At 54.6% G+C, this 19,292-nt stretch overlaps 4 protein-coding genes across 19 annotated transcripts in view; 2 read left to right on the top strand and 2 right to left on the bottom strand.

The window, feature by feature from the left end:
- The window catches only part of LOC123605291 (anther-specific proline-rich protein APG-like), a 47,470-nt gene extending 37,274 nt beyond the window's left edge, over positions 1–10,196 (top strand). For 3 of the 8 annotated variants that reach the window (XR_006715708.1, XR_006715706.1, XR_006715707.1), the window contains 2 exons: positions 2,114–2,221; positions 2,303–2,613. Coding sequence is in view for 1 of the 8 variants with exons in the window: in XM_045491943.1 (XP_045347899.1) it covers positions 2,114–2,216 (103 nt within the window). In the remaining 7 variants the exon portion in view is untranslated. Of the gene's footprint in view, positions 1–2,113; positions 3,307–5,747; positions 6,447–9,994 lie in introns of those variants that run through there. The other 5 variants (XR_006715710.1, XR_006715711.1, XR_006715709.1 and 2 more) reach the window with 5 other exon arrangements.
- A 793-nt stretch (positions 10,197–10,989) lies between these two features.
- TIMM29 (translocase of inner mitochondrial membrane 29) lies at positions 10,990–12,832 on the bottom strand. Its single transcript, XM_045491953.1, has 2 exons — positions 12,608–12,832; positions 10,990–12,526 (listed from the first exon to the last, which is right to left on the bottom strand). Exons 1-2 carry the CDS (start codon positions 12,699–12,701, stop codon positions 11,838–11,840), a joined length of 783 nt encoding a protein of 260 aa, XP_045347909.1. The 5' UTR covers positions 12,702–12,832; the 3' UTR covers positions 10,990–11,837.
- A 14-nt stretch (positions 12,833–12,846) lies between these two features.
- On the top strand, positions 12,847–18,253 carry YIPF2 (Yip1 domain family member 2). Of its 3 annotated transcripts, none has more exons than XM_045491947.1 (10): positions 12,847–12,957; positions 13,142–13,202; positions 13,603–13,760; positions 13,859–13,936; positions 14,880–14,967; positions 16,252–16,368; positions 16,480–16,646; positions 16,723–16,905; positions 17,009–17,121; positions 17,222–18,253. In XM_045491947.1, exons 2-9 carry the CDS (start codon positions 13,172–13,174, stop codon positions 17,102–17,104), a joined length of 918 nt encoding a protein of 305 aa, XP_045347903.1. In that variant the 5' UTR covers positions 12,847–12,957; positions 13,142–13,171; the 3' UTR covers positions 17,105–17,121; positions 17,222–18,253. The 3 variants fall into 3 exon arrangements, with proteins under 3 accessions (XP_045347903.1, XP_045347901.1, XP_045347902.1); XM_045491945.1 differs by having other exon boundaries at positions 16,994–17,121; positions 17,205–18,253; XM_045491946.1 differs by having other exon boundaries at positions 12,848–12,957; positions 16,994–17,121.
- CARM1 (coactivator associated arginine methyltransferase 1) overlaps positions 17,634–19,292 on the bottom strand; it is a 39,194-nt gene continuing 37,535 nt past the window's right edge. For 3 of the 7 annotated variants that reach the window (XM_045491932.1, XM_045491934.1, XM_045491935.1), the window contains exons 15-16: positions 19,056–19,124; positions 17,634–18,893 (exon numbers count right to left, since the gene is read on the bottom strand). In XM_045491932.1, the coding sequence (XP_045347888.1) occupies positions 18,751–18,893; positions 19,056–19,124 (212 nt within the window). In that variant the 3' untranslated portion in view covers positions 17,634–18,750. Of the gene's footprint in view, positions 19,125–19,292 lie in introns of all 7 variants that reach the window. The other 4 variants (XM_045491933.1, XM_045491936.1, XM_045491937.1 and 1 more) reach the window with 2 other exon arrangements.

Below are 19,292 nucleotides of genomic sequence, written 5' to 3'. Positions count from 1 at the left end.
TCTCTCAGCCCCTTCCCTGCTCACTCGCTCTCTTTCTCAAAAATAAATAAACATTAAAAACAATAACATTCTGGGGCGCCTGGGTGGCTCAGTCGGTTAAGCGTCCGACTTGGGCTCAGGTCATGATCTCACGGTTCGTGAGTTCAAGCCCCGCGTCGGGCTCTGTGCTGACAGCTCAGAGCCCGGACCCTGTTTCAGATTCTGTGTCTCCCTCTCTCTCTGACCCTCCCCCGTTCATGTTGTGTCTCTCTCTGTCTCAAAAATAAATAAACGTTAAAAATAAAAAATTAAAAAATAATTTTTAAATAACATTCTGACTACTCTAAATTCCTCCCACACAGTATTTGCCCTTTTGTGATGGGCTTATTTCACTCTGCGCAACGTCCTCAAGGTTCGTCCGTGTTGTAGTAGGTGTCAGAGGTTCCTTCCTTTGCACGGCTGAATAATAAATATTCCATTGTACGGATAGACCACAGTTTATCCATTTCTCTGCAGATGGATATTGCTTCCGTCTTTGTTGTGAACAATGCTGCTGTAAACACAGGTGTACGGATCGGTCTGGGTCCCTGCTTTCAATTCTTTTTAAATTTTATTTTTTAATGTTTATTTATTTTTGGGGTGGGGGGAGACAAAGCACGGGCGGGGGAGGGGCAGAGAAAGGGAGACACAGAATCCGAAGGAGGCTCCAGGCTGCGAGCTGTCAGCACAGAACTCGACGTGCGGCTCGAACTCACAGACTGTGAGATCATAACCTGAGCCGAGGTCGGAAGCTTAACTGACTGAGCCACCCAGGCGCCCCTCCCTGTTTTCAATTCTTTCGGTTGTATACACAGAAGGGGAATTTCTGGGTCATGTGGTTGTTCTAAACTTTTTGAGGACCTACCAAATTGTTTCCACAACGGTTCCACTATTTTACGTTCCCAACAACAGCACACAGGTTCCAATTTCTCCAGCCCCTTGCTAACACTGGTTATTTTCCAGGCGTTATTATTATTATGGCCACCCTAATGGGCGTGGATCCACCATGCACACATCCTTTAAGCCAGCAGTTCAACTCTGGGGAATTTATCTCCGCCCCTTCTGAAACTTGCTTTCGCTAGTTCAGTGCACACCCTGGACATCCGTCCACGTTGGTGTCTGTGAGTCTTGCTCCCTTGTTAATGACTGTGCTGTTGCATGACAAGAACGGACCTGGGGTAAACTGCTGCTTCCACGTGTTCATTTTTACTGGTTTCAGTTTTTAGACGTGGCCACCCTGCAGCAAATATACCCTTTAAGGAGATACTCCAAGAAATACAGTCCTCAAAACCTACTTCCAAAACTCCAGCCTTCACTCCTCGGTTTGCTAAGCACCACTAAAAGGTTGGAGTTTGTGGGCTATTTGCTCTCAAACTGTGGTTCCGCGAGAGCTCTTGCGTAATAATTTGGTCTCTGAAAAGTCTCCTCCAAGATAGTAGAGCTTCGGTGCCTGGACCCATATTTCCCCTCAACACTTCTGCCAAGGGGACATTAAAAAGAAAACCACAGGCCCCAAATGGCATCACTTAGGTTCACGCCCCAAGTCAGTAAAGCAAGAGTTGATACTTGACCTAACTGCAGTTCAGCCCTCCAGAAACGTCGCCTCTGGCCATTTTCTGGTTAGCTCTAGGAAAGTTACTGAAAGACTCCTGCCATTCCTCCTCAGGAGGGTGACTTTGCCTAAAACAATGGGTTCTTTGCTGATATTTTCCTTTCTGCCACTCCCTCTCTACCTCTAAAAACCTTTTGTTTTCGGGGCGCCTGGGTGGCTCACTTGGCTAAGTGTCTGACTCTTGATTTCAGCTCAGGCCATGATCTCATCGTTCGCGGGATCGAGCCCCGCGTCGGGCTGTGTGCTGACAGCACGGAGCCTGCTTGGGATCCTCTCCCTCCCTGCCTCTGCCCCTCCCTGGCTTGCATTCTTCCTCTCCCTCTCTCTCTCTCTGAAAATAAATAAATAAACATAAAAAACTTCCCTTTTCTGTAAGTCCTTTGGAGCTCTGCTCCACTTGCTAGATGGGAATGCTGCGTGATTCTCGAATCGATTAATAAAGCCAGCTGAAAATTTACTCGGTTGAATTTTGTTATTTAACAGGCATAAAGGTAGTTTCCCGCTTATCTGGACGTCAAACCGTGACTCCCCAGCGACCCTGAACTTGAGCAGTGTTGAGGGAGCAGCGGCTGATCTCATTCTGTGAAAAACGTAAGTCGAGCCAGGCACTCAGCTGTCCTTCCCTTAACCCTCCCCCTGGTTTTGTTTGATGTTCTACGTTTCGCTCTGCAGAATTTAAGAGATAACAAGACATACGAAGATGAATACAGCAAACAGCCACATACCCACCTCCTAGCTTTGCCAATAGAGCGAAGGTCTCCAGCATGCACCTCCCCACTTTCCTGCCTTGGACCCCACCAGAGACCGAGACCGTTCTAAATCTGGTGTTTAACATGTCTTAGCACGCCTTTATGTCATTACAGAGAAGTGGGTTTTGCAGGCTTTTAGATTTTACTGATTTTTTTACTTTTCTTTTTAATGTTTATTTATTTATTTATTTTTAAACATTTTGGTCTTTTTTTTTAAATTTTTTCTAACGTTTATTTATTTTTGAGACAGAGAGAGACAGAACATGAACGGGGAAGGGTCAGAGAGAGAGAGGGAGACACAGAATCTGAAGCGGGCTCCAGGCTCTGAGCTGTCAGCACAGAGCCCGACGCGGGGCCTGAACCCACGAACCGCAAGATCATGACCTGAGCCGAAGTTGGACGCTTAACCGACTGAGCCGCCCAGGTGCCCCAGTGTTTATTTATTTTTGAGAGAGAGGCAGAGGGTTGAGTGGGGCAGGGGCAGAGAGCAAGGGGGACACACAGAATCTGAGGCAAAAAACAAAACCAAAAACAAACACGGGCACGGGACCGGCGGGCAGGAAGAGCTGCCCCAGGGACCATGGAGAGACACTGGTTACACACTTGGGAGCTGGGGGAGGTGAAGCCAAGGGGGAGTTTCCAGTGGGATTTCCACAGACTAAAGCAGACTCCCGGGGTACTGGAGGCCTAGCGGTCGTCAAGCCAAGGTTGTTTTTCCCTCTGGCAAAGCGTTACTACTAAGTAGGGAGTCCTGGGAGAAATGTTATCTGCCCTTTCCTTCTGCCTCCATTTCCCACACCACTGGGCCTACAACCATGCGAATGTTCTAAATCCCACTGTATGCTACACCTCGACGGGTCGACTTGATGTTATGTGGGTTTCACCTCCATCAAAAAAATAAAAAATAAATAAATGGACAGCTTAAAAGCCTGGAGCCTTACCCGTGCCAACTACCCTAGCAATTTTTCCCTTAATTCAAAGCGGGTCGAGTAAGAGAGAGGGGCAGGGTGGGGGTGGGGGCCGGAAGGCCTGGGACATCGCTGACGAGGGCAGCGGCTCCAAGGAACCGGTTTCGGCGGGCCCTCCGGGGCTGCTGAGGGTGTTCCCAGCGCGATTGGGAGCTTCTGGGTCCAGCCGAGTCCACGACCCCTGGCGGTGTCCGTTCTGGTCTCAGCTGGCCCAGGGATGGCCATCGTCACAGGTGTTGTCCGTAACAATGAGCGGCTATTCGAAACAGCTGCCGGGTGGGGAAGAGGCCATAGCAGCCTTGCAGCGGCCCTCAGGGAAATGCTTAAAGGGCAAGCCCAGGACTTGTCATAGGGGAGGGCAGCAAGTTCTCCAGAAGCTCCATCTGGTAGGTCACGGTGACTCGATGGCAGTTTACGTGGGATGCCCCAGATATGGTGACAAGAACAAAAGTATTGGGGCGCCTGGGTGGCCCAGTCGGTTAAGCGTCAGACTTCGGATCAGGTTCAGGATCTTGTGGTTCGTGAGTTTGCGCCCCGTGTCAGGCTCTGTGCTGACAGCTCAGAGCCTGGAGCCTGCCTCGGGTTCTGTGACCCCCATCTGTCTCTCTCTCTCCCCCCCTCCCCCACTAACGCTCTGTCTTTCTCAAAAATAAACATTTAAATACATTTTTTAAGTTAAAAAATAAAAAAAATCCTTAGATGAAAGGCAGAGAGGACACCTCACCCCGGAGGGCCCTGTCGGAGACAGCCAGTCATGGCATGCCTCCCAACACGTGACACGGGACTAAGCCAAAGTACCCACTGGGAAGGGGCGTGCTAGAACCTCCCGACTAGTGGTTCCAGGCTTAGTCGTTTATTGACATCACCTGGGAAGATTTAAAATTGTGGTTGCCAGCACCTGGGTGGCTCAGTCGGTTAAGCATCCAACTCTTGATTTCAGCTCAGGTCATAATCTTATAGTTTGTGAGTTTGAGCCCCGTGTTGGGCTCTGTGCTGATGGTGCAGAGCCTGCTCGGGAGTCACTCCCTCTCTCTAAATAAATAAATGAACTTAAAAAATAAATCCATCTATAAATAAATAAATAAATAAATAAATAAATAAAAATTGTGGTTGCCTGGAACCCAGCCGACAACAAGCTGACCAATCCCTCATGTGGGCTACATCTCAAGATGGTTAAACTCATTTTTGCAACAGGTCAAAGCGTAGGGGGGGGAGACTTCTCTAGATTAAACAGGAGTTAAAACAACCAAATAGAGGGACACCTGGGTGGCCTAGTTGGTTGAACATCTGACTTTGGCTCAGGTCATGATCTCACTGCGAGTTCAAGCCCCGAGTGGGGCTCTGTGCTGACCGCTCAGAGCCTAAAGTCAGCTTCAGATTCTGTTTCTCTGCCCCTCCCTCGCTCCCGCTCTCTCTCGAATACAAATAAATATTAAAAAAAAAAAAAAATGTCCATTTTGTTTGGTTCTAGATTCAAACAGATCAAAGTTTGAGAACACGTGTTAAGACTATCAGAGAAAAATGATCACGGACTGGCCTCAGATGATTCCAGAGAATTACTCTAGATTTTGTTTGGTGTGACAATCACGTTGTCACTGTGTAAAGTAAAAAAGTGCACGCGGAAACTATAGGGGTTTGTTGCTGCGATGTCTGGGATTTGCTTTAAAATACTCTAGCGGGGCGCCTGGGTGGCTCAGTCGGTTGAGAGTCCGACTTCGGCTCAGGTCATGATGTCGTGGTTTGTGAGTTCGAGCCCCGCATCGGGCTCTGTGCTGTCCGTGCAGAGCCCACGGCAGATCTTCTGTCTCCCTCTCTGTCTGCCCCTTCCCCACTTGTGCTCTCTCTCAAAACTAAAAATAAAACATTACTAAGCTATTCTGTCAAAGGAAACCTTAAGAAGGGACACCTGATACAAACGTGGCTCACAGTCTTCACTGTTGGGTTGGGTGACGAGTACGTGTGGAGGTTCAGACACAGTTGTGTGTTTGGAATTTTTCAGACGAAAGAGTTCTAGAGCTTTGTTGGCCGTTCCCAAGCCTTAACGTCCTATTGGCTCTCTCCTCTTTCAGGTGTCTCCCAAATAGGTACCTCTGCTGTAACCAAATTCGGACGAGGGTGATTGGCCAAGAGCTCTTAAAAAGTCACGTGCTTCCACCTGTGGCTGTGAGCACGGACCTAAGAAAAGCTTGTGGCCTCAGGGAGGAGCGAGTCTGGAAAGCACGCTCTGGTGATCCCTGTTGAGCTTGCTGTGAGGTCTGGACTCCAGCCGAGTGAGGCCCCTCGGTCGCAGAGTTTAAGGAGGCGTTGCCTCCCAGGGGCCGCCCCTGCGCTGTTGCCCCCGGGGAGGGAGTTCCTTAAAGCCTCTGCCCTAGGCACCCCGCTTGCCTTCCGCTACCCCAGGTCCTACTGCGTTGGATGCCTCAATACAACTTCCAGAACACTAGGGGACTGGAAGGGCTCCCAAGGCAAACCAGGCGACCCTGCCAGTCTGTCCGTCCGTGCACTCCAGGAAGTCTCAAGGGGGAGCATCAGGCCTCCTGCTAACAAGGTAGGTGCAGCTTCGAGGGATGGGTGCGGCCCCTCCCTGCAGCCCTGACCTTGGCCACCATCTACCTACGTCTCTAAAGACCAGCGTGTGCTCTAAAGGAGGGATGTGTGCCCACCGCACTACCTCCTCCGCTGCTTCTCAGAACAAAAGCTAGTGGGGGGCTAGCCGTTCCCACTGGGGAGGAGCCAGCCAGCTTCTCTGAGCCCCGTCTCCGGTGCCCTCTGCTGGTCTCTCTGATTACAACAGCCTGCTTCGAGTGCCTGGAGCCAACCCCGGACTGGCTGGGAAGGCCGAAATCATTAAAGCTTGTTAAGAATAAATTTGAGGGGCGCCTGGGTGGCGCAGTCGGTTAAGCGTCCGACTTCAGCCAGGTCACGATCTCGTGGTCCGGGAGTTCGAGCCCCGCGTCGGGCTCTGGGCTGATGGCTCAGAGCCTGGAGCCTGTTTCCGATTCTGTGTCTCCCTCTCTCTCTGCCCCTCCCCCGTTCATGCTCTGTCTCTCTCTGTCCCAAAAATAAATAAACGTTGAAAAAAAAAAAAAAAAGAATAAATTTGAGGGGCACCTGGGTGGCTCAATGGGCTAAGTGGCCGGCTTCGGTTCAGGTCATGACCTCCCCGTTTGTGAGTTTGAGCCCCGCGTCGGGCTCTGTGCTGATGGCTCAGAGCCTGGAGCTTGCTTGGGATTCTGTCTCCGTCTCTCTCTCTCCCTCTTTCTCTCTCTCTGCCCCCACCCCCCAGCTTGTGCTCTCTCTCTCTCAAAAATATTTAAAAAAAGAATAAATTTTAAGAAAAAGCGAGAACTGGCCTCAAGAAAATGAGCCTATTGTATCCAGGTGTCTTGGGGCTCTGGGGGACAAGTCCCAGGCCCTGTCCATCCTCTGTTTACTGAGCCCTCCCCGTGGGCAGCCCTGGGCGGGCTCCATCCCTGCAGGCTGGGCTGCCTGCAAGGCTCGGGGGCAGCAGCCCTTCCAGGTAACAGGTAATTGTGGGGCACAGATTCAGAGCCACGGTCTCACCCATGAGATCCGCGGACACAACCTGCAATGCAGATGCGTGCCGGGTACCAAGTGCTTTCTGGTGGTTTTTGATTTTTTTTCTGACAACCCTGGGGAGAGTCCTTTCCCATTTACAGATAAGGAGCTCCACCTGTCCTAGGTCAGTCACAAAGCTAGGAAGTGTGGAAGGTGAGATTCAAACCGTGCTTTTAAAAATATATATTATTTAAAAAAGTGGTTTTGGTTTTTTTTTAATTTTCTTTTAGAGAGTGAGAGGGAGCATGAGCTAAGCAGAGGGGCAGAGGGAGAGAAAGGGAGGATCTTTAAAAAAAAATTATTTATTTATTTATTTATTTATTTATTTTTGAGAGTGCACAAGTGGGGAGGGGCAGAGAGAGAAGGAGACCGAATCCGAAGCAGCTCCAGGCTCTGAGCTGTCAGCACAGAGCCCGATGCGGGACCTGTGAGATCATAACCTGAACTGAAGTCGGATGCTTAACCGACTGAGCCACCCAGGCGCCCCCAAAATATACCATATTATTAACCATGGTCACTATACAATATATTATATGCCCATGACTCATTTCACGACTTGAAGTTTGTACCTTTTGACCCCTTTACTCATTTTGCCTCCATTCTCTGGCAGCCACCAGTCTCTTCTCTGCATCCGTGAGCCCAGTTTTTTCTTCTTTTTGTTTTTTATTTATTTTTTTTTAATTTTTTTTTTCAACGTTTATTTATTTTTGGGACAGAGAGAGACAGAGCATGAACGGGGGAGGGGCAGAGAGAGAGGGAGACACAGAATCGGAAACAGGCTCCAGGCTCCGAGCCATCAGCCCAGAGCCCGACGCGGGGCTCGAACTCCCGGACCGCGAGATCGTGACCTGGCTGAAGTCGGACGCTTAACCGACTGCGCCACCCAGGCGCCCCATCTTCTTTTTGTTTTTTAGATTCCACACATAATGTGAGTTCCCCTGGCATTTGTCTTTGGTTCACTTATCTTATTTGGCATAAAGTTCTCAAGGTCCATCCACGTTGTTGCAAATGGCAAGGTTTCCTACTTTTTATGGCTCAGTAATGTTCTATCATACATCCATCACATCGTCCTTATCCCATCATTCACTGGTGTTTCCATATATTGGCTATCGTAAATAATGCTGCAGTGAACATAGGGGAACATGGATCTTTTTTAGTTTTTTTTTTTTTTAACATTTAATACTTATGAGAGAGAAAGTGTGAGCAGGGAAAGGGCAGAGAGAGAGGGAGACCCCGAATCCAAAGCAGGCTCCAGGCTCCAAGCTGTCAGCACAGAGCCCAACACGGGGCTCGAACTCACGAACCGTGAGATCATGACCTGAGCCGAAGTCGGACGCTTAACCGACTGTGCCACTCAGGTGCTTCCCGCACCCCCCCCCCCGCCTTTTCTTAATAAATGTTTATTTTTGAGAGTGCCGTGCAGAAGCTTTTTAGTTTGCCTTGGTTCCACTTTTGTTTTTGTTGCCTGCACTCTTGGTGTCAAGTCCAAAAATTCGTCACCAAGACCGATGTCAAGGAGCTTCCTGCGTATGTTTTCTTCTAGTTTTATGGTTTCAGGTCTCCTGTTCTTTAATCCATTTTGAATTACTTTTGGTATGTGGTGTAAGATAGTGGCCCGGTTTCATTTTTTTTTTAAATGTGGTTGTCTGGTTTTCCCAACACCATTTACTGAAGAGACTGCTCTCTACCCACTGTATGTTCTTGGCTCCTTTGTTATAAATCAATTGACCATATATTCGTAGGTTTATTTCTGGGCTCTCTGGTTCCATTGAGCTGTGTCTGTATGATACTGATACCATGCTGTTTTGAATACTATACCTTGGCAACATACTTCATCAGGAAGAATGACGCCTCCAGCTTTGTTCCTCCCCGAGATTACTTTGGCTATTTGGGGTTCCCTATAAATTTTAGGATTTTTTTTTTTCCTGTGAAATGCCATTGGAGTTTTGGTAGGGTTGCAGATTGTTTTGGGGAATATGGATTTTTTTTTTTTAATGTTTATTTCTTTAGAAAGAGAATCAGTGGGAGAGGGGGACAGAAGATCCCAAGCAGGCTCTGCATTGACTGCAGCGAGCCCGATGTGGGGCTCAAACTCATAAACTTGAGCCGAAGTCAGACACTCAACCGAGCCACCCAGGTGCCCGGGAATATGGACATCTTAACAATATTCTTCCCATCCATGAGCACCATATATCTTTACATTTATCTGTGTCTTCAGATTTTTCATAAATGTCTTAAAGTTTTCACTTCCTTGGTTAAGGAAGGTCTTTCACTTTCTTGGTTAAATTTATTCCTAGGTGTTTGTTTTTTTTTTTTAACGTTTATTTTTGAGACAGAGACAGAGCATGAACGGGGGAGGGTCAGAGAGAGGGAGACACAGAATCTGAAACAGGCTCCAGGCTCCAAGCTGTCAGCACAGAGCCCGACGCGGGCTCGAACTCAACGGAACACGAGATCATGACCTGAGCCGAAGTCGGACGCTTAACCGACTGAGCCACCCAGGTGCCCCCTAGGTGTTGTTTTTGATGCACTTGTAAATTAGATTGTTTTCTTAATTTGTTCATTATTATTGTATGGAAATACAACAGACTTCTTGCATTTTGTATCTTTCAACATTAGTGAATTCATTTATTCTATCCGTTTTTTCATGGGGTCTTTAGAGATTTCTGTAAATAATACATTATCTGCAAATAGTATCAGTTTTACTTCCTTTACAATTTGTTTGCCTTTTTTCTTATGTAACTGTTCTAGCCCCGGTCAGTTACAAAACCAGTAAGAAAGCTGAGACTTAAACATTAAAACCCTATTTTTTATTTCAAATTTTTTTTTTATTTTTTGAGTGAGAGAGCACGAGCAGGGAAGGGGCAGAGAGAGGGAGACACAGAATTTAAAATAGGCTCCAGGCCTGAGCTGTCAGCACAGAGCCCAATGCGGGGCTCAAACTCAAGAACCGTTAGATCATGACCTGAGCCCGAGTCAGATGCTTAACCGACTGAACCACTCAGGTGCCCCGGAAGTGGCATTTAATAACCACCTCAAGCAATAAAAGCTGTGCAGTTCTCTTCCAGAACTTCTGATCACACTAAGGAACACATCTCACTTGGATGCCAGTGTATCTTAGAACTTTCCCTGAAGTTGGCCAATATCTCTTTAACGAAGACATCAGGATTTAGGCCCAGAAATTTCTGCAGGTAACCATACAGGATTATAACTTAGTATCCTTTGTCTTTTGTCCTTATTGCATTTTTTTTATATTCACTTAAAATTTATTCCGTATGCAGAATTTCTATTCGTGTATTTATCTATGGCTAGTGATAGCAACATTTAATAATTTCTAGCAGGATGCTGTTAGGATCAAAAAATAGCATCCCGAGTCCGAGGATTAAGGCACAGGGTTGGGAGTTGCAGTTTGAATCCTGGCTCTGCCACAGTCTTGGAAAAAAAATCCACTTTTTAAATTTTTTTTTTTTTTTTTTAACCTTTATTGATTTTTGAGACAGCATGAACGGGGGAGGTTCAGAGAGGGATGGAGACACAGAATCTGAAACAGGCTCCAGGCTCTGAGCTGTCAGCACAGAGCCCGACGTGGGGCTCGAACTCACGGACTATGAGATCATGACCTGAGCCGAAGTCGGATGCTCAACTGACTGAGCCACCCAGGCGCCCCTTTAAAATTTTTTTTAATGTCTGTTTATTTTTGAGAGAAAGCGTGAGCACGATCGGGGCAGAGAGGGAGGGAGACACAGAATCTGAAGCAGGCGCCAGGCTTTGAGCTGGCAGCACAGAGCCTGACACAGGGCTGGAACCCATGAACCATGAGATCATGACCTGAGTCGGACACCTAACTGACTGAGCCACCCAGGTGCCCCAGAAAAAAATGAACTTTTTGAACCTGACTTTTTCTGCTGTAAAGTGAAGATGCTGACGTACAAGATGCTCCACTGTCCCAAAAATAAGGATATAAAAATTACTGTGTGTCTGGCACCCGGAGCATGAATGGAAGGTCTAGAAGTACCAAAACTAAATGGCCGAATGCAGTAACACAAACATCCCAACAAAGCCAGTTGTTTCATCTCACGGTTTTATCAAGCAGCCACAAACCACGCGGGTGACAGAGGTGGTCTCATTCCTGTGTCTGTAAAGGAGGGTTATCCTAACCTTTGTACACTAACACATCCCATTCCACAGGATTCTGGGTTTTCAGAGTTTCTGAAATATAAACAGAATCTATGATTCCGTAGATAATTCCAAATTAAATAGTTTTCCCCTTCTGCGTCATTTTGACATCACTGTCCTAGGTGGTAAAAAGTTTGGTGTTGGCTTTTGCAAAATGCTGTCCTGTGAAGTCTGCAGTCCTCCCATTGCAGTCTCCGGATCGGGTGTGGCTTCCTGTCAAACATTACCATTTGGGGTACCCTGGGGGAAGGGGGCGTAGGATGCCTGTGGTATTTTCCCACTTTCCTCTGAGACTAGTAATTTTTTAACTTTATTTTCAAATAAAGACACTTAGGACAACGAAAAGAACGTTGCCAAGCTTAAAAATCTGAATAGTCTTAGGAGAGCGCCGCAGTCACTCGACAAATACGATCCCTCGGGCCAGGGGCTGTGAGACTCCACGAAAAATTCATTGACACAAAGGGCTCATGACGAAGGCTCGCAGCGCAGCGATCAACTCCGCCTTCTTACCGCTGGGCCCTCCCCACCTCCCTGACCCAGAGGGCTCCGCAACCGCTTCAGCTAACAAGGAACAAGGGGAGGGGGAGAGGGAGAGCGGCCTTCTAGAAAGGTGGCGGAAACGCAGGGAAAGCGCGCTCTGCACAGCATTTGCTTCCCCCGCTCGCAGCGGCCATGCGCTCCGGGCCACACAAGCCGCCGGGGCTCGGAGCCCGGACCCGACCCAGGCCCGGGGTTTCATCTGGGCCCCTCGGGCCGCACCAGGGAGTCGGCCTGGCTGAGGGCGAGTCGGTCCTTCTTCTCCTTCTGCAAGACCTGCTCCTCCCACAGCGCCTGGTCCACCTGGTCGTCGGTGAGCACCACGGGTTCGTACTTCTCGTCGAAGAGCCGCTCGTTGGTCTCGGAGCGCAGCTGATGGGGCCCGACGACGCGCAGGTGGGCCGGCAGGTGGAGGAACTCGTCGTCGTTAACGTCGCAGTCGCGCATGCGGGCGGCCAGCACCCACCAGCGGCCCACGAAGCCCACGTCCAGGATCCGGTCCGGGAAGTCGGCCCAGCGGGGCTGCAGGTAGCGGCAGCGGGCCTGGTAGAGGCTGGCCTGGGCGTCGACGGGCGCCTCGTACACGAGCGAGCACAGGCCCAGGCTCACGTGGCGGAGGCGGCCGCGGCCCCGAAGCCAGAGCAGCCGCTGCACGTGGCCCTCGGAGACGCGGTTGCGGGTGGCCGGGGCCAGCAGCAAGAGGGTCCCCGACGCGTCGAGCAGCGCCTCCTCGAAGGCCGCCTCGCCGGGCGCCAGCGCGCAACAGGCCGCCGCGCCGCCCAGCAGCCCCACGTACGCGGCCGCCCGCCCGGGCCGGGCCCGCGCCGCCGCCGCCGCGTCCCCGCAGGCCTCCGCGTAGTCTCGGAGCAGTACGCGGGCCCAGGAGCCTGAGGGGAGGGAAGCGGGACAGACGCGGTGACGGCGGGCCGCTGCGGCCACCCACCCCGCCGCCTCCCGCCGCTACTCACCCAACCGCGCCCACACGCCGGGCTTCGCGGCCGCTGGGCCCCCAGGGTCTTCACGGTTTCGGGACCAAAATCTTTTCAGAGCGGCCGCCGCCATCCTCTTCCGGCTTGGCGTCCCTTTTCCGACGAGAAACGCCGGGAATGAGAAGGAAAAGGCCCGGGGGGGGGAGGGGGGAGGGGCGTCTCTCCTGCGGAAGCGTCAAGCGCGCCGGAAGTGGCTTCCCGTCGGAAGAGGATAAAAAACGGACCCGGTGCCGGATGTTGCTGTCTGGTCTGAGCGGGGCCGGCTGCGGCGGGTAGGCGGGCCGCGCAGGCGCAGAGAGTCTGGGCCACGCCGCCCGAGGGAGCCTCAGGTGAGGGGGGCGGGGTGCACCTGTGGGGCGGGGGCGGCGAGTTCAACCCCCCCCCCCCCCCCCCACGGCTCGGTGCCCTTAGCTGCCAGGCTGGGCTCGGTGCTGAGGGATAGACATCGGTGGGGTGAGGGAGGGCACCGCATTAATTGGGTTGGGGGCGGGCGTCATTGGCTTTTGTCCTCAGAGCGGGATGCGGTGACGCCCCTGGGTGACCATGGCAGCGGCCGACGAGCTGGCCTTCCACGGTAAGTGCGGCCGCGACCTGGCCCGAGCTCCTACTCCCTCCGCCGGCCGGAACCTCCCACCCAGGATCTGATTGCCCTGTAATCTGAATCCCCAGTCAGCTGCGAACCCTGACCCCGACCTGACACCCATTCCTGACTCGAACCCCGCTCCAACCCTGAACTCAGATCTCAAAGCAAAGCTTCTCTCCCAGACCTGACCCCATCCCAGCACCAGGCTTAAGTTGTAGGCGTGCGAGACCACACCTTCTAACTCCCGCCAAATTTAGGAAGCTGGGACCGTAGTTGGAGGGAAGGGTTAGGTGGCCCCGGTTGGGAGTCTTGGCCCCCAGATGAGCAATGGGCCAAACCAGACTGTCCTGAAGCCTAAAACCTGCCTGTGGCTCGTATTCCTTCTCGACAGAGTTCGAGGAAGCCTCTAATCTGCTGGCCGAGACCCCAGATGCGGTCACTACCAGCGGAAGTGGTCAGCTGACCCCACAGGGGCACGTGGCTGTGGCTGTGGACTCAGGTGGTAGCTATGGAGCCGAGGAAGAGGTCGAAGAGAGCGACAAGACAGCGGTGAGTCGCAAAAGTGCCCGTGCCCTGCCTCCGTCCAGCCCCGCCCCCACCCTCTGCCCAGGCCGTAAGGGCAGCCACTGAAAGCCTGTGCCGCGCAGCTCCTGCAGGAGAAGCAGCAGCCTGGATTCTGGACCTTTGGCTACTATCAGAGTTTCTTTGACGTGGACACGTGCCAGGTCAGGCCCTGGAAGCTGGCGGGATGGGGCGTGGAGTCATAATGGGGTCCAGTCACTGTTCACTGAGCCCTCCCTGTGCAGCCGAGTGCCGGTAATGCCTGGGTGGAAGGTCACGAGTTCCCCTCCCCCCAGGCTGGTAGACGTAGCTGTGGTGCGCTGTAAGGATTATGGGGTGATTGGGGCTCCTGTGAACACACGCTCTGACAGGCTAGAGTAGGGCCCCTTGGAGGAAGTGAGGAATGGGCTTAAGGCCTGGAGGAGAAGGAAGACTGAACTGGGTAGAGTGATGGGAAGCCTGTGTCCTAGGCACAGGGAGCGGCAGATACAGAGGACCCAAGGTGAGGGAAGGCACGAACTGCCACAGGAGCTGTCACTTGATCTGGCTGGAGAGGGTGAGATGGGGACAGGCAGGCAGAAGCCAGATCACAAAGGGCTCGTGTGCTGTGCTGAATTTGGGTCTTATCCTGAGGGTGCTGGGAAGTCGAGGAAAGGTTTAGAGCAAGAGAGGAATGGGTGGAATCAGCAGACCTGATGCAAAGAAGATGGGTCAGAGGTGCCAGGGAGGGAGATGATAAATCTGGGGTGCAGGGCAGGTCACAGAGTGGAGAGAGATGTAGGCAGGAGGAGGCCAAGAACTTGAGTGTCCCCGGGCTGGGAGGGGAGGCAGTGAGACAGGCAGTTGAGGGCAGCCAAGCTGAGAGGAGGGAGCAGCGGAGAGAAGGACGGCAGGCCCGGAAGGGTCCTTCAGAGTGGCAGCAAGCAGTGGGTATGGAGGCTGGCCAGGGGAAGGGGCTCCAGCCCATCCAACCCCGGGGGAACATCTGAGCCCTTTCAGGCAGAGGGATGGGGAGTCGGCAAGGAAGGAGCCTCTAAGGGCTGGGCAGGAGCTTGGGGGGTAAGGGCCCCATGCAGGCTTCCATTCTGCACCTCACCTTGTCCCTAGGTCCTGGACCGAATCAAAGGCTCGCTGCTGCCCCGGCCTGGCCACAACTTTGTACGGCACCGTCTACGGAATCGGCCGGATCTGTACGGTGAGTGGTGGTGTGCATTCAGCTTGATCATTCCTTCAGCGTGGGTGGACTGAGTACCAGTCTCTGGAACGCAGCTGAGGGGAAGGCAGAGGTGCTCCCAGAGAGCGGGAAACACACATTCTGTGTGGGGAGACAGACCTGCAAAAGGCTCCCCGGGGCGGTGGGGCTCAGAAGAACAGTGGATGCTTTACAGCACGAACGTTGCCGTCTTGCGTGGGTTGGTCAGGGAAGGCAGGCCCCTGAGGAGGAGAGAATGGGCCTTGTTCAGGTTGGGGAGACCTAGGGGAAGAAGATTCCAGAAGGGAGCGTAAGGCCTGTGGTGGGAACATGCCTGAACTGCAGGGCGGTATTGTCCGCGGAGCAGAGTGAGCTGCGCGAGGTCTCGGAGGTGACAGGCTTCAGAGGCCGCGGGGAGAAGGAGTCTCGGTTAAGGGCTCGTAGGCTTCCTCTGGCCGCTGCGGGGGGGGGCAAGGGCAGGTGCCAGGAGGCCAGGGAGGTGGTGAGTGCCGTGGCCCAAGTGTGGGATGGTGGGGCCGGGCCCCCGGTGGAGGGCAGTGGTTGGACTGTGGAATGTGTCTCAGAGGTGGAGCCGACAAGATTTTCTGGCGCACCAGATGCGGGGTGGGAGGAGACACGCAACGATGGTGCCTAGATTTTCGCCGGAACCACTAGAGGGATGGAACTGTCAGTCAGTGACTGGAAACGCTGGGCGGGTTTGAGGGGAGAGCCCAAGTGTGCCAGGCTGGAGTTGGGAGATGCCTAGATGTGCAGCACGTGGAAATGTTGACGATAAGCCTATAGTTCAGGGCACAGACCCGGATTTGAAGCCAGCTGGGGAGTCGTTAGCCTAGAGGTGACATAAGGCCCTGAGGGTGGACAAGATCACGCAAGGGGTGAACACAGATGGAGACGAATGGCTAAGGACCGGGCCCCAGCCGGGTCCCTGTCATTAAAGGGATCGGGGGCTACAGAGGTTGAGGAATTGCCAGGGAGGTGACGCGGAAGCCAGGAGCATGGAGTCCTGCCTAGAAAGCACACGTGGAGTGTTTCCAGAAGGGAGAGAGCAGCTACGGCAAAGGCTGCCGGAAGGTCAAGAGGAGGGACCGAGCCAGCACCCGATGCAGCCACCCCAGGTCATCGCTGGTGGCCTGTGGACGAGTCCGGTTGATTGTGGGGGGGCGGGTAGCTCAGAGCTTGGCAAGAAGCTTGGGTCCTAGCACAGTCGACACGGGACAAGTCACCTGTCCCCGAAGAGCTGGGCCCCTCACTGTGCCCTGCCCACAGGCCCCTTCTGGATCTGTGCCACACTGGCTTTCGTCCTGGCCATCACTGGCAACCTGACGCTGGTGCTGGCCCAGAGGAGGGACCCCTCCATCCACTACAGCCCCCAGTTCCACAAGGGTAAGTAGAAAGGGCAAGGCCTAGCCCCGGGCAGGGCTGGGAGTGCCGCGGGGCCCGGAGCTGGGGGGGAGGGGGCGGTGGTGACTGCCTGCCCCGCCCCGTGCCCCGCAGTGACCGTGGCCGGCGTCACCATCTACTGCTACGTCTGGCTGGTGCCGCTGGCGCTGTGGGGCTTCCTGAGGTGGCGGAAGCGTGTCCGGGAGCGCGTGGGGCCTTACACCTTCCTGGAGACCGTGTGCGTCTATGGCTACTCCCTCTTCGTCTTCATCCCCACCGTGGTAAGTGTGGCCCGGGGATGGGGGCGGCGGGCGCCGTGGGGACGGCCCAGTAGCCAGCTGCCTGTGTCACCCCCAGGTCCTGTGGCTCATCCCTGTCCCGTGGCTGCAGTGGCTGTTTGGGGTGCTGGCCCTGGCCCTGTCAGCCGCTAGCCTGGTGTTCACCCTCTGGCCTGTTGTCCGAGAGGATACCCGGTTGGTGGCCGCCGTGCTGCTCTCCACGGTTGTGCTGCTCCACACCCTTCTGGCCACGGGCTGTAAGGTATGGGGGTGGGCGGGCGGGAGGCCGGGCCTGGGGTCGGGGCGTCACCGGCCCCCACCGGCGCTGACCCTGGGGGGCTTCGGTTCAGTTTTACTTCTTCCAGCCGCTGCCCCTGGAGCCCCTGGCGCCTCTACCCCAGGCCACGTCTCTGCCCCTAAACCTGCTGCCGCCGCCCACCCCAAGGTCCCAGGTGACCTAGGAGGGCCCGAGCTGCAGGTAAGGACCAGTTTCCGGCTGTGACTGAGGGGTCTTCCCGCTCTCCTCCTCAACGGAGGCCTCACTGGGCTGGCTGCTCTTAGGAGTCCCTCTCTTTCAGGCTCCACACGAGGGGACGCCTCCGCCTGCCCTGCCCCTCACACGAGGACTGAAGGCCCCCTTGACACCTGGAGATCGCTCTGCTACTTTCCAGACTTTTCTTACAAAGCAAACACTTTTATTTTCTATGCAAAGGTGATTCAGAGAATTTATATAAAGGTGGGAAAGGGGCAACCAAGCAGGGAGCTTCCGGTGTGGCCGTCGCCCCACGGGCTGCCCGCTAGGCCTCTGCTTTCCCTAGGGGGACGGTCGGGAGAGCAAAGGGGGCCACCCCCACCTCAGCTGTGCCTGCCCTAACCCGGGGTGCCCGGTCAGCAGGTCCTGGGGCCTCCTCACCTGAGCTCCACCACGGCCAAGTTTGGAGGGGTTAGAAACGGGGCGGGGGAGCAGAAGTAGAAGAAAATGGCCTGTGCTGAAACATACATTTCCTCGTTTATTTTTTTTGTTTTTTGGGGGGTGGGGGGGTGGGGAGAGGTCCCTGCAAGGCCCCTTCCCAGGCTAGGGAGGGACCACAATGCCATCATAGTAAGAGGGACTGGAGCGTCTACAAATGTGGGGGGAAACACACAGGCCTAATGTGAGCTACGAGGGAAAAGGGCGCCTTCCACGACCGAGCCTCGAGGTCTCTCAGGTCTGCCCTGAGCGGCTGACGGTGGCCCTTTCCTCCAGGCCTGGGGCCCACGGGGCCACCTGCTCTAGCTCTCGGCAGGGGTGGGGGAGGGGACCTGCAGGGGCTCGGGGACAGGACAGCAGCAAGAGGCAGGGGCCGAGGACGGAGGGCCTTCCCGACAGCCGGGGTGGGTTGTACATTCAAGTGTGAGGTGAACCCTTTGGTGGGAGGGGGCCTCGGGTCTCCAGAGGCCTGGCCCCACCCCTGTCCCGAAGACTCGGCAGGGCTGCCCCTCACCACTGAGCCTCTGAGTGGGGGAGAGGGGCTGCTGGCTCGGCCCGGCCGGCCTGGTTTCTCAGAGGGTCTGTGGATTGACACTGGTTCTTCTCGTAAAAAAATAAAATTAAAAAAAGCAGCATGTCACGCCCATTGTGACCAAGGCCTGGTAGTAGAAGGGGAGGCCCCGCCCAGTCAGGACCGCCTTCCCCCTGGAGACAGGCGGAGGGAGGGGGGGGGGGCCGGCGCCGAGGGACCCGTTGGGGGGTGGGGGGTGCGCAGCTGCTCCCCCGACCTCCCCGCCAGGCCCGCAGCTGTCAGGCCCGGACACGCCTGTTATGGAGGATGTCAAACCCAGGTCAGGGTGGAGGGCAGGAGGGGGAAACGGGGCTCCCACGACATGATCTCGTGTAAAATACGGCAGCGACACACGCTCGGGGCCAAGATGTGGGTGGGCGGTGGAGTGGGGGCGGCGGCGGCGATGTCGTGTAAAAAAGTGTCCGAGTTCCCATAGCAAAGAGGGCCGTGACCGGGTGTTTGGGCTTCTCCGGTACAGGGGTGAAAGCCGCCCAGGCAGGGGGGTGGGTGGGCAGGGTCTTCATTTGGTTTCCTGGTGCTGTCAGTCTGTTCCACGCTGGAGGGGCCTAGCTCCCGTAGTGCATGGTGTTGGTCGGGATGGACATGGGCGAGGCCATCGAGATGGCGGGGCCGCCCATGGTGAACTGGCTGTTGACCGCGTAGTGGGCACTGGAGCCGCCGCCGCCGCTGCCCTGGGCGCCGGAGGACCCTGTGGGGTGGGCGCGGGCACTGAGAGGCCAGCTCCGCCCCCTCGCCCGCCCAGACCCGCAGCAGAGGCAGAGAGAGAGAGAGCAGGCGAGAGGGCAGGCGGGTGGCCCGGGGGTCCGCACACTCACACCCGCGGGACCCCACTCCCGCCGCCCGCCGTTACCTTGGACAATCCCCGTGCTCATTATGGAGCCCATCCGGGAGTGGGTGTGATTGACAATCCCCGTGTTGGCTGCGCGGCAAGAGGGAGGGAGGAAGGAAGGGAGACGGCGTCACCGCCCCCGGCCCGGCCCGGCCCACACTCTCGTCACTGGGGTGTGGGCAGGGTGGGCACAGCAGCTGCAGAGCGAGGCAGAGAGGAACGGAACAGAGGGCCTCCGCCAGGAGCCCCAGGAAGAGG

The sequence above is a fragment of the Leopardus geoffroyi genome, chromosome A2 (assembly GCF_018350155.1).
Source record: "Leopardus geoffroyi isolate Oge1 chromosome A2, O.geoffroyi_Oge1_pat1.0, whole genome shotgun sequence".
Classification (NCBI taxonomy): Eukaryota; Metazoa; Chordata; class Mammalia; order Carnivora; family Felidae; genus Leopardus; species Leopardus geoffroyi.
The sequence above is the reverse complement of the archived record's forward strand: the minus strand, read 5'-3'. Positions and strand labels throughout refer to the sequence as shown.

Excerpts from the sequence above, each read along its gene's own strand:
- TIMM29 (XM_045491953.1), bottom strand. The coding sequence starts at position 12,701 with ATGGCGGCGGCCGCTCTGAAAAGATTTTGGTCCCGAAACCGTGAAGAC. Across the intron at positions 12,527-12,607 it reads CGGCGTGTGGGCGCGGTTGG|GCTCCTGGGCCCGCGTACTG; the intron begins GTGAGTAGCGGC and ends CCCTCCCCTCAG.
- YIPF2 (XM_045491945.1), top strand. The coding sequence starts at position 13,172 with ATGGCAGCGGCCGACGAGCTGGCCTTCCACG. Across the intron at positions 13,761-13,858 it reads AAGAGAGCGACAAGACAGCG|CTCCTGCAGGAGAAGCAGCA; the intron begins GTGAGTCGCAAA and ends TGTGCCGCGCAG. Across the intron at positions 16,906-16,993 it reads TTCTGGCCACGGGCTGTAAG|TTTTACTTCTTCCAGCCGCT; the intron begins GTATGGGGGTGG and ends GCTTCGGTTCAG.